The 13,293-nt window shown below is 41.9% G+C and overlaps 1 protein-coding gene across 1 annotated transcript in view; it reads right to left on the bottom strand.

The window, feature by feature from the left end:
- Positions 1-572: 572 nt before the first annotated feature.
- Positions 573-13,293, bottom strand: part of LOC122180820 (maltase-glucoamylase, intestinal-like) — a gene marked incomplete at its 5' end in the record, with an annotated part of 47,651 nt that continues 34,930 nt past the window's right edge. The window contains 7 exons of the mRNA XM_042872736.1: positions 573-734; positions 3,479-3,637; positions 6,522-6,571; positions 7,131-7,219; positions 8,018-8,148; positions 9,815-9,871; positions 12,389-12,473. Of these exons, the coding sequence (XP_042728670.1) occupies positions 675-734; positions 3,479-3,637; positions 6,522-6,571; positions 7,131-7,219; positions 8,018-8,148; positions 9,815-9,871; positions 12,389-12,473 (631 nt within the window). The remainder of the gene's footprint in view (positions 735-3,478; positions 3,638-6,521; positions 6,572-7,130; positions 7,220-8,017; positions 8,149-9,814; positions 9,872-12,388; positions 12,474-13,293) is intronic.

The raw sequence follows: 13,293 nt of genomic DNA, 5'->3' as shown, positions 1-13,293 counted from the left end.
CTTTGGAGGGGAAGCAACCGTGTGTGTGGTAAGATACCCCCACACTGGAAAAAGTCTCCAGAGAGAATCAGATTCTCAAAAGAAATTCCCCAGGTTTTCAACCAATTCTGTATGTAATGGCTGGATCCCAAGACGTACCTAAGCAGTGTTTATGACAGTACTGGAGCATGGATAACGAAAGCAAGTGGTCTCTGCAGCTGTAGATTTTGTAGTCTGGGATTATTGCCAGATGTAAAGCAGCCAGTAAATGGCAGATTCTATTTTATATCATAAATGGAATTAACAGCAGCACTGCAGAGACTATGAGCTGGAGGTCCTCATGATCTTGGGAGATTGTTCCCAAGCAAGCCAGAAGCAGCTGAGGTACAAAGCAGACCCATGTGCCCCAGCCTGAGGAGAGATGTGTTTCAGAGAGTCATTCTCGGCCTCTCCAAGGACAAGGCTATGTGAGTTAAACTGGCTGTCCAGCTGTTAGGGCTTTTGTTTGTTTGTGGCAATGCTCATTAATTACTATTAAAAATTGTATTTAAAAAATACTGAATTACAAATAATACACAGGAAAAAGGCAGACAAAAGGTGCATCAGCTACATTTTAATGGCCAAATTCTTCTTTATATTAAAATCATCTGAGGTCAACATCTGAGGGCCACGGATATCAGCATTTTCTAAATATTTTAATAAATTTCCAGGTTGAGTTCATGAGTAAGTGGGACAGAAATCCCCAAAATGAGTTTCTGTGGAAAAAAAAAACAAAAACAAAAAAATAGTGAACAATCTTGGGTTAACTTAATAAAGACCATCAGAAAACAGGAGATACTGGGCTTAGGCCTTCATGATTCCCTCAACCACACCCGATAGGCAAAACTGCTCATCTGATGACAGCATCCAATTCAACATCCCTTTTAGAAATTCAGCAACATCTTAATATTAATTAGTGACATGAATTAGATATTAAATTATGTATACGATACCTGCCTCTCTCTCTGTTCTGTGTTAAATTTGGTATATTTTATGCTACCCACGTAATTTCCATTTTCACTTCTTCACCAGTTTTCATCATTACACTTCACAATTCATAATCTCTTAAAATGCATTATATCCATTTGAACCTCTTAGCTATTTCTTAGCCCTCCCACAAGTTCACGTTAACATGACTCTAAAGAGTCCATGCTTACATCACCTCTTCAAAGAGAGCAATATTTTCATCTTCCCTCAGGAACAGACCTCCACGACTACTTGGCCAGCAGGAAGTCCCCTTCTGGAATTATTTGCCTTGTACTCAAACTCAGAGCCAGATTCAGACAAAAATACTGCAGATCCATCCAAATCTTAACCAAAAAAGCACTGGAAAAACAGAAAGGCTGCCCCAGCCTGAGTTTCTGCTCCTCAGCACATGAAACATGGAAGAAAAATGACAGTGTTTCTATACAAAGGGCATTTCATTTTCAGCAGGAGCCTGATTCACAGAACTGCTCCTCCAGCATTGCTGCTGTGGTGACAGGAGAGTTTGTGTGGCTTTCAGGGCACGGTACTACCAGCGGAAAAAAAAATAAACAATCCTAATAATGGGAGGATTCCGTGGCATTACAAATGTCAGGGTAGCACTGCATGAACCAGAAAGTGGCTTATTAGTAAGCAAACTGCTTCTATTTATGTACAAAAATCTACGGCTCAATTATGCACTTAAACAATACTTCTAGGCAAATTTGCTTTCTGTAATGCAAAAGCAATACAGTAGAAGCACTACTTCCTACTATCCTCCTTCAAACAATCTTTGTGCTTGTTAGACTATTATGCAGCATGTAATCTCATTAAGCCTGAGAGAAAGCAGCAAATGTGACATTTAGAATTCTTTTTTTTTTTTTTTTAATTTCAGGAGTTGTAAGTTTTCATATCTAAACCCAGGCTGCTAATGCTTTTTGGGTTGGTTTGTTTGTTTTTTTAGAGAGATTCTCATTTGAGAGGTTTATAGGCAACAGCATTACAATGGCTATACAGGAATGATGGGAGAGGCTTGACTACATCTCTTACAATAGTGAGAAGAATGTATTTAACTTGTCTGGGTTACAGTTTAATTTAAATGTATTAAATTTTGTTCAGGTTGGACTTCTGCTCCAGCAGCCTGGTGACTTTTTTCAGTGGTATTTGAAGTAATCACAAAGTCACAAAGATCACCTTTTGTGCTTTAATCAAATTTTAAATGATACTTCTGTGAGAAGCTTTATGCTCTTTCTTAATCATCTTTTTTATGTTCTGCTGTTAGTGAGCAGTTATCATCTGGATCTCTGAGACTGGTGCTTTCGAGCATGTCTCAATGGAGTGTTTTCTTTACCCTGCCACATTTATGTTGCTTTCAGCTTGCTTAGAGGCAGTTTGGCTGTTAAACAATTTCTTCCCTGGAGGTAAGACTGATTACACTTATTTTATGACATTGTCTCTGAAAGTGAGTTTTTTATGATTTTCCATGGCAGAAATTTATTCAGCAATTTTCTTCTTTTACAGATTTCTTCAATAAAATAGATGTTAGAACCAAGTTCATATAATGAGGATCACTCTTTGATTACAAATAAACTTGAATCATTAGGCCTAATAGGTAGAGTAAAAGATGTAATATCCACAGCTTGTTGCCTCAGCTCTGCATCTTAGAGCAGTGAGACAGTGATCAGCGCTACGCAGTGCCGGGAGTTCTCTAGGCTCAGACCTGAGCACCACATGCATTTCAGCTGTGACACATAACTGGTGACACATAGGGAACAAATGACCAGAGACAGGGAATTTTACTTGGTGTTGCTCTTTTTCTCTATTCTTCCATGGTAAAGGAAATTGAAACTGTGTGTTAGGGCTGTCCTGCCCATCCCCTGTGCAGCATTTCCTTGCTGGCACTAAAGAAGCAGCTCAGTACAAGCAAGCCATGGACACTGACCTGGGTTGCTGAGGCTGGAGAAGTGATTTTTCACTTTCAGACACTGAAACTTCAGCTGCTGTCTCACTGCTGCAACAACTTCCTTAGAAGTTCAAACACATGGCAGAGGTTTGCCTTTCTTTCCTCTGATGGCAGGGGGGTGCTCATTAGAGCCAGCCTCTTTGCATTCACTTATGGATGCCAAGTATTTGTACAAAAGTATCTCCGCCAGCTCTTTTCAGTAACTGATTAATAACTTTGATAGGTTTTCTTATTTTATCAGAATGATGATAACGCCCACGAAACAGGTAACATCTCTCCTAGTTTGTGGAAGTATATCTTCTTTTCATTATTTTTTAGCTTAAAAACATGAGAAAGAGCGTAGCTGCAATAACAAAGATTCACGCTTCCCATAACAACTTTTTCTGTAGCGCCTTTTTTTTCTAAAATTCAGACTGTTGTACTTAATCTCCGCTTATACTTGCAAATGTAGAAGTTGTTGATGGGAAATATTGCTACTCATCGACTATTCCCACTCCCCTAAGATTTTTCATAATTCCTCAGCACAGCTCTTACCCCATTCAGCTCATAGGAGAAGGTATCACTACGGACAGCCCTTCCGTTCACAGCAACGGCATCAGGTCTCAGCTTCAGGCCAAGAATGGTGATTTTGTTGTACTTCAGAGAGTCAGCTCCTTGGTAACCATTTTTAAGTATTTCTGTCTTCAGGTGTCCCTTCAAAAAAACCACAGAACATTTTAGGACTATCACATCTCTTTGGAGGTGACCTACTTGTGTGCCACTACTGTTGTAGTATCACTTTTGTCAACCAAGGTATGTCTTCCAGTGTAGAGAAACAAGTCTGAGAACATAAAAGAAAATTTTCGCATAGAAGGGTCTTGTGTATCATTGCAAGCTAGCAAGGAAAGAAACAAAATAGCATTTACAGCATTTATTTGGAATCTTCTTGGGCCTGTTCTCCTACTTGTAATCAATACAAATTTGGTTCTTGTACCCATTTACAGGGCACAGTAGCACATGCAAAACCAAAATCCAGATACAGAGATTCAATTAGTGACCTTGAGATTGATTTAATCAACATCAGCAACTGCTTTAAATGATTACCATCTTTCACAAGCATCACTTGCTAGATATTTTGCCTCTATTCTATGTCCTACATCTCCACAGTGCCTGCTAGGAATTTTTGATATACATATTCCAGACCCAAGGACGCTGAAGGAATACGTGTTCAAAGAGCTGTGTTTGTTCTGCTTCTAATTCACTGTATATCATGTGTTTAGGGATAAACCAAGGGGATGTATGAAGTCATTAAACAAATTCATTTGGATCACCAGTGACATTAATTACCCATACAACAATAAAGAGGTATCATTGCACTTGTTAGGTGACTGAAGTTGTTAAGGAAATAAAGATGAACTACACTGCTCAGAAAATGAAGAATCACTATGCAATCACAACTTTTTAAGAAGATGCCAAGGAGAAGCCCATGATGGAATATTTTGCATATATTAGCTTTGTAATTTCAGTGGTGCATGGTGAAAGGTTGAGCGAGTCCAGATCTACTCTCCTTCAAGGCCTTGGAGAGATTGAGATGTGGTAATCCAGGAAAATTAGTGACTTTACCCTCCCTAAGCACCTAGCATGATTAAAGCTTCAATTCAATGGGTTCAATTTGGAGTTAGGAACCATATGGGTAGCACTCAAAGCCCTGTAAATGTAGAACACAAGCAAGTCCTGGAGCTGAGGCTGGCAGTCAGGACTTTCTCCTGCACTTCTGAGCATCAGTCATGACTTCTTCTCTTGCCATCTTGCTCTAATGCTATAAAATCTGTTCATCAATTTATTCAAACATATTTTTTCCTAAAATTGGACCTGTTTTTAAAAAAGAACTCATGTATTTTTCTAGATCAGTAGTTTTAACACATGAGGCAGCTTGATTCAGGTCACTTGGCCATCGTGTGTACCAAAAAGGAAGGTGACGAGAGAGTTAAAGCATCTACTGCAGTGAGGTAATATGCAAGAGCAGGCGGCTGGAACCATTCTCTAAGGCTTCAGTGCCTGCACTAATTCTGAATTCTCCTTTGGACTTCTTGACTGTTAAATGAAAACATAAAAGAGAGGGTCTACCCCTGCAGCTGTTACCCACAAAACTCTCAGGATCCAGAGTAAATGTTGTCATTATGTGATGTGATACCTTACCAGTTAATCTCTGAGGGACCAAAACCTTGTGCTTTTCTAAAAGTAGAGGTCATTAAACTATTCATCCCTATTTTTTTAGGAATATAGAAGTGTGCAACATACAGCAAGATGCTCAACATGTTTCTCATATTTCTGCAATTTGCTATTTGAGATGGACTTTTTTCTTTATAAATATATAATAAAAAAATTGGCATTCGAGATTATTGGAATGCAGATAGGGACTTCAGTTTTGGATTTACAACAGAAGTCAGATATGAGCAATGAGAAATGGAAAAGCCAGTAAATCAACAATCTAATTCACACAGACCAGAATTTAATATAAAACTGGATATTGTTTTTTTCTTTAGCCTCTCTGCAATAAATTATTATACACAGACTACAAAAAGCTGAAGTGATTTTTCTTCCTTTTTGCTGTTGAAAAATCCACCTCCCTTTTCTTTTTTAAGAGGAAAAAGTGCTTTTTCATGGAAAATAAATTAAAAATGTAATTTAAATTCTAAACAAGCAGCTTTACTTCCCAAAAAATACCTCACATACATACAGGACTTCATAACAAATCCCATTGGCTTACTCCTACTTGTTCTTTCTCCCAGAGGAGACACATTCTAAGAGCAATATCATCATAAGTATTTACATGATTTTACTCCTCTGAAGATTTTCTGTAAGACTACTTAGGTGAAAACTGTGCCACAGCGTATGCAAACACTGGAGTTGTAGATGAGATATAATTTGTATAGATTGCTGAAGTAGGTTAAGATTTTCTTCAGTAACTCCCACAACTTGCTGTCATGCATTTAATGAGTTTCCAGTGGGTTCATTTTACAGTACTTTTCTGTGTCGAAGCCCAGGCTGATGGGTTTTTTTATTTAGCTTTCTCAGGATATGTGTGAGAAGCGAACAGTACATGGAAGGCAGTGCTGCCCTGACTCTGAGCTTCACAAAGCATCTACCAGCACTACAGACTGCTGGTGGCTTGCTGAATTACTCCACAGGGTAACCCATGCAACGGAAAATACAAGCTTGGTGTGATCAAAGCTAAAAAATTGATGCCCTCTCCTACCCATAAAATAAAAAAGTGCTGGCAGCAGGAAGGCAAGGAAAACATCCCCCATATACAGAAGATGCAACTCAAGAGAAATATTTGAGCTGAAAAAGTAGATTTTCAAATTCATATCACACCAGGGATGTTAATGGTGTGTCACTAGGACAGTCAACGAGGCAAACACAAAACTGCAGCCTCATGGCTGCAGCTGTCTGCAAACGAAAACATGAGGTAGGTTACCAGTTTAAAAGGCTGAGCTATAAGGAAAATGCTATTCAGAGGAAAGTTAAATATCAGTGTCTTACTGCACTGATCAGCAGCTACAAGTATGTAGGTGCTGTGTGCACTGCTACTTACTGCGCTGAATGTATATTTAGCCAAGAAGTAGTTTTCATTTTCAATAGTATCTGTCAAAACATAGAATGAGGAGGATTAATATCAAGAAAGAGAAAAAAAACAAGAGCAGTTCACTTTAATTATAGCAAGTGGCTAATGTCTCACAAGGATTACTTGCGGGTTGTTTAATCTCCTCTACTCTTATTGGCAGGTTTGCTGCCTTTTTGAGCACAGCAGCCATTTCCAATTTTGAAACATCAAAGAGGTTGGAACGGACCTCTGGAGATCATCGAGTCCAACCCTCTGCTAAAGCAGGTTCCCTACAGGAGGCTGCACAGGTAAGCATCCAGGTGGATTTGAGTATCTACAGAGAAGGAGACCACAACCTGGAACAAGTGCTACATTCCCTTAAGGTAAGGAAGTTCTTCAAGCTCAGGTGGAACTTCCTGGGTCCTCCCTTTATGCAATGTACTGTACCTCAGCCTTCCAGAGTATTCTGCTGCCATCCTGTACATTCAGCCCCAGAACAGCATCCTGGCTGTGTACAGCAATAGTCAGTACTTTTGAACCACTGGGAAGGCAGCCAAGGGGAGCCCTGTGCAGGCCCTGTTTATGGGAGATCAAACTCACCGATGGAATCACCGTCATCCCAGAAGAGGGACCCAGAAGCTTCTCCATGCTCATCCAGGGCTATAATGAGTCCAAATGGGTTCAGACGGCTGTAGGCAAACACGTAGAAGAGATTTCAGTACAGGCTTCTGTCCACCATCCATTACACATTATTTAACAAAAATTTCTTAACACATCTCTCATTTCAAGGTTACCAAAAGGGCCACACAGACAAATAACCTAAAACAGCTCTTGAAATCATGATGAAAACTTACCTTGCCTTGTTTAATTGAAGTGCAAAAATGCTACGAAGTGCGTTTGAAGTGATGGGATGGCCAAGTTCCCCTTCTCTCGTGGCCTAACATATGACAACTGGGCAGCCTGGGAGGTGGCCGATTACTGAGGCTACCTCTCTGTGAGTTGGCCTGAATCATACATGGAACTGCTCCCTCCTCTCCTGCTCCCTTGGCCTCTCAGCATGGATCAGCCCTGAGGCCAGCACGTTAGCATGGGTGTGGGGAAACAAACTTCCTCAGTGGAGACTGGAGCATCTCCATCTTGCCAGTGGCATTTGATAAATTCATCCAAAGACAAGAGGTATGCATTTTCCCCTTGCATATGTTTCCTGTGGATGGCTGACAGCTGGTCAGTATAGCAGCAAGAGGTGCAAAGCTTCTCCCAGTAAAGCTGTAGAGTTTCAGCTGTGCAAGCAATGACGTGAATCACCTCCGGGGTGACTTTAATCCAACAGAGCAAGGAATGGGATAAAAATACCGTGCTTATCAGCTGGGAGGTCATCTAGAAGTTGCACATAGCCTCTTTTCCACATTTTTTTTAATGCCTTTTGGCTGGCTGTGGGTCTGACCCACGGTGCTGTTTCTGAAAACGGACAAGGATAATGACTTTACCTCTTGGTAGTTGTTGAGGCTGGAGCCTGTTCTGGCAGAATATGGCCTCCACGGATGAACAGAGGGATCTTGTTCAGTGGGGCGTAGACAGTAGCATATGTCTTGTGCCAGGTACTTGGTATCTTCTTACCCTAACATAAAAATTGACGCAGTTAAAAAAAAATGCAAAACTGGGCGATAATGTCATCATATATTGCTGGAAAAAAAAGACCAAAGGATGTATTTTCATCTCAAATACACTGGTTTTTCTCAACTAGAGACAAAAGGAGAATTCAGGAGTGTTATTCCAGTTCCTTTTTTTTTTTTTTTAACATGAAAGAGAATTTAGCCCCTGCAGTGATGCATATGCATGAAGACACAACCATCATGAATGAAAGCGTCTTTAAAAATGGTATCATTACTCTGTATGCTGTGGAAAGGAAAAAAAAAGAAAAACTCATCAAGGCACAAAGCAAAAAGCAAAAGAAGCCTTTGCTTCGTCTTTTTATGCATATGGAAACTGTCACATTTCAATGTAAGGTGAGTGATTCATAATCACTGGGGAATGTAAACTGTAGGTTTTTCTTCTCTTTTAAGGACAAGCCTTTCCTTTTACATTTGAAGATGGAAACTGTAGGCAACTGGGATTAATCCTCTCCATCATTTCTTTCTGTTTTAATCCCTCCAAACCAGGTGTCAGTAGAGTATGTCACAAGGGGGCTTGGCTCCTGTCAATGGTAATTACAGCTTACATTTATATCCAGCCTTACTTCTGGACAAGAACTGTGGGTACAGCAAACAGGTGCCAAGTGCTGGGAACTGCACTTTGATAATACATGGGGCATGCCCCACAGGCAGGAGACATAAGTGTATCAGGATGATGTCCCCATGCCATCCCCAGCACAGGGAGAACAGTGGCAAGGAGGTCTGAGCAAAATGGTCAAACCCCACGGCACCATGGCCTTATGAAAGTAGAAAAGGGAAAGAGCTGGATGAACACCCTCTGAGGACACCAGCCAAATGCTGCAGATGCCCAGAGCAACTCTAGTTAAAAAATAAGCCCGAATTTCCTTCCAGAATATCTCTGTCCTTCCTGCTGCTCAGGCAGCACAGCCCGGGGTAGCTAGCAGCAGCCTTGTGCTTCTGGGCTCAGGTTTCCAAAGCTCTTACCATCAACCTAACTACTGCTGAGCCCACTGCTGGTTTCATCCTGTGTATTTCAGCAGAGCACAGCTCAGAGCTGAGCCCTTTGGGAACCACAGCACTGGGGTTGGCATTTGAGTGGTCGAGCTGTGCAGGACCTGGAGCTAGAAGGGTTGGCTTCTTCCATGGAGTAGCTCAGTCTGCACCTCCTGGAAGCATCTTCTGGAGGGATCCTCATGATGCTCTGTGAATATGCCTTCTGTCAAGAATAATGCATGTGCAAAACCCCATGCACAAAACTGTTGGCAGCATGTTCTCAGGTTTCTGTCTGTTTTTACACAGGGAAGGATTTGGGTACAATAATTTAAGCATGCAGTGAGGGTGAACAGAAAGAAAAGAAATCTTGACAGTGTCATGAATTTCTAGGCTGTTCTTGAAAAGTCGGTTCTCTGAGTCTTCAGAGCTTTGCAAACCAAAAATAGAAAACAAAACACTACTGAAAGCAGTGCAATTTGTTCTCCCAGCTAGCCTGGTGCCGACTTTTGTGCTCCGGTTTTCTTAAACACAGATGCTGAGGTAAAATTATTGCTGAACATTGCTAAAAGTTATTTTGCTGGAATTGTGACATATTAAGTTCTGTAAAAATGTAGCAAACAGAATTTTAAAAATACTCACTGTGTAGTAGTCAAACCATGTTGCCTCAGGGAAATACACATCCACTGATCTTGCTCCCTGTAATTGTTATAAAATGATTAAGTCTGTCTCTTTTTACATTTCTGATATTACATTAGCTTTATTATATTTGAGCATGGGTAGATGTACACTCAGTCCTCTAATAACATAAAATCTAAGCTATGAAGGTTGAATTATTATCGCAGCAATGGACTGGTGCTGGCTGATCTATAATGCTAAATAGATGACCCTATCCTGTCTGGGGGTTTTTACTGCATTTCAGTGGGATGAGTCAATATTAGAGGGTTATTTCAGCCTGGAACACAGCTCCATGGCTTGCAGACATAAGATCTCAGCAATGCCAGTGGGCCCTGTGGCAGACTCTGCAGGGCCCACTGCCTGCAGAACAGGCAGAGAGAAAGGTCTGCAAGCAGGGTGCACAGATGCTCGCTTTGTTTGCAACCATTTAAAGTTGTAGATAAATTATATTAGAGAATGAACTGCTATTTGCACAACTGCCACACTTTATTTGGCAGCATGAATGGTATCGTGTTAATACACAAAATGAAGCCAAAGGCACTTCAAATTAATCACTCTAGGAAAAGTCAGAATCAAAGCGTATTTCTTTTTTGGGGCACAAGCTGCTCATTTCACAAACAGACTGACTTTGTTTCTTGAATCAGATGCCTGCTTTACAGAATTATGGTCCTTCCCTGGGAGGATATGAACAGTCAAGGAAAAGAGCAGTGAGATGGCCACTGCTTGCCGTAACAGGGATTGTTTTTCGTATTAACCAACAAAAGGATGAAGAAGTGGCTGATTTGTTAATGCATGCAAATCTTGTATTAGAACATGGCAATTGCTAAACTGGGAGAGTGTCCTGTCCTGTGGCCTGCCTCCCTCAGCAGCAGTGCTGGATGTTGAAGGGACAGTGCCTCAGCTCTGCAAGCAGTGTGGGGTAGCATACCCTGTCTGCTCATCAACTGCCAGCTGACAGTATTTGTAAAACACCTTGAAAGATTGAGAGAAATCTCAATAAAGTCAAGATGCTCCTCTCCCCAGATTTATCCAGCATTGTTACAACAGCTCTGGATATTCTGGCTGGCAGAGGAGTGTTTGATTGCCATCTGACTATTAATTGCCTTAGCGAGGCCCTAAGTAACAAGCAGGGTGTAAGGGCATTCCCCATTTTCATTGTGATGGCTGTTCCCTATGTCTCAAGGAGCAGAGGGAAAGCCACCCATGGTATCCTCTAACAGAAGATGTATCTATCTTCTCCAGGTGCGTGTGCCCTGTTGCAGCCACTGGTGGCTGGTGACACCATGGTGAAGGATCCACAGGCTGCCTCTGCCCTGCTTGTAGGAACAAGCCCTGGCTGCCACCATACACCCAGTGAGGTGTCATTCCCAAAGCACTGCTTCCCCATAAGGCCACCAGCACCAGGCCTTCTTTTCTGCTGCAGTCCTCCAAAAACACAAAGAATCACTAATCTAGATTCTCTATCGTTTTATGTATCCTTATAACGATCCTTTTCATTTATTTATTTGCAGGAAGCAACCTCTGGCTCATTGCCCTCTTTCTCCACATTATTCATCACCTTGCTGGTCTGAGACCCTGTGAAATCTTCGTGTTAGTCACTAGCTATTAGAAACCTGGGGGAACATGAAGATGAAGGGCTGACAAATGAAGTGCCACAGAGGAGCTGGAATGAAGGAACTAGAGTTGCAATTTAAATTCACAAAGGTGCAAGGTTTATATTAAAAAAATGTGCCAAGCAATGGCTTGCTTATGTGTTTGATCATCAGCATCAGGTAGGAAATGTCTCAGATATTCTGGCAGCATACTGATCACAAACTGCCCCAGGATACATCACATGAGTGTGCTTGCCCTGCTCAGCTACACACTGCTGGCACTCCTGTCAGGCTGCACCCTGCTAGCAGCCATCAGCAGGCAAGGAGAGGAGCCCACCCTTGCTTCAGCTGAGCAGTGAGAGCAAACCCACCTGCAGCTCTGTTCTGGGGTCCAGGTCAGCAGCTACTCCCCAGCCCCAACATGTGGCCAGCACAGCCATAGGAAAACGCTGGGTTTTTGAAATCTGCTATATCAGCAGCTGACATTGTCATCATTTTGTAATGATTGTGTTTGCATGTGCTGCTGGGTAACACCTAGACTGGCGCTTGAAATGCTGCAGTTCCCAAACACAGTGGACACAAAGTGAAAACAAAACCAATTTGCTTTAGTACCTCTGTGTTTCTCCCTCACCCAGCAATTATTGCTGTATGTGCCCTTGGAGGGAGCTGCCAGCAGAGATGTAGGAGCGTGAGGAACAGTGTCCTGCCAGTTTACACCTGCATAGTGCCCAGCAGCAGGGAAATGCTGTGCCTTGAACTGCATCCTCCCACTTCCAGCGCCAGGCATCCCTACATTACTTGGGTTTGTCTTGAAATGCTTTCTGCAAGCTGACAGAGCAAGGAAGAAATGGATAGATATGAGGAAACATTCCCTGAATGTCATGGAATGCCCTAAGCAGATTTCTTTTATGCTTGTGTGATGGCATTTTTAAATTATGGTACTTGCCTCTTGAAGAACAGGAGCAACCATAAATGCAGGTCCCCAAAGGAAGGCAGTATCTATCCCATGAGTCTGCTGATCAGAGGTAAATCTGGTGTCAAAAGAGAGACACACATTGTTAAATCACATTTTTATCGAACTTGTAACATGTCTCAGCATTACTGTCTGCCACAAGAAATCTGCTTCCTTAATGTTGGAGCAGCACTGTGTCCACTTCTGGGACTGGTAGGATGCAATGCATGGCTGCAGCTGGCACACTGCACAGGGGAAGGCTGGCTTTGGGCTCATGGAAGCCACAGACCAGGACCAAGAAGACGGAGAAAAGAAGAGGCAGAACATTGTGCTCTAGGATCTAATACATTTGGAAAAAAAAAGCTTGGATTCTGCTAGGACAAGAACCCAGGGGCACACACTGGCACACAGAGGTGCCACCTGAACACCAGGAAGCACTTGTGTGCTGTGCGTGTGGCTGAGCTCTGGCACAGCTGCCCAGAGAATGTGGATCTCCTCCTGAGAGGTGCTCAGGAGTCTCCTGGACTTCAGGTTCCTGAAATGCAATATGTTCGTTTTTCTGTCCTCTCAACAGCTTCTCAGTGTTTTTAGTTTCACTGTAATAAAATTAGAATATTGTTTCAATGCATTATGTTGTGGGAGATTTCAGGGGAAAATCTGATCAAGAAATACTGGCAGCAGGGAAGCCAATCATCTTACTTGAGCTTGGGAAGAAGCATCTCAACATCTCACTAAGCACTGCTTCCTTTTGCAATTACAGCAACCACAAATTCAGCAAACAAATGAATTCTCCCATTTTGAAAATACAAGCCATTAAGCGCAGCGTGTTCGTGATCTATGAAAGATGCTGCATTCCATCTCCATGCTTCCCACGGTTAGATAGCAGCCTCTCTGCTGTT

The sequence above is a fragment of the Lagopus leucura genome, unplaced genomic scaffold (assembly GCF_019238085.1).
Source record: "Lagopus leucura isolate 7727_CA_CO unplaced genomic scaffold, USGS_WTPT01 Super-Scaffold_100008, whole genome shotgun sequence".
Lineage (NCBI taxonomy): Eukaryota > Metazoa > Chordata > Aves > Galliformes > Phasianidae > Lagopus > Lagopus leucura.
This window is presented reverse-complemented; position numbering and strand designations above follow the sequence as displayed.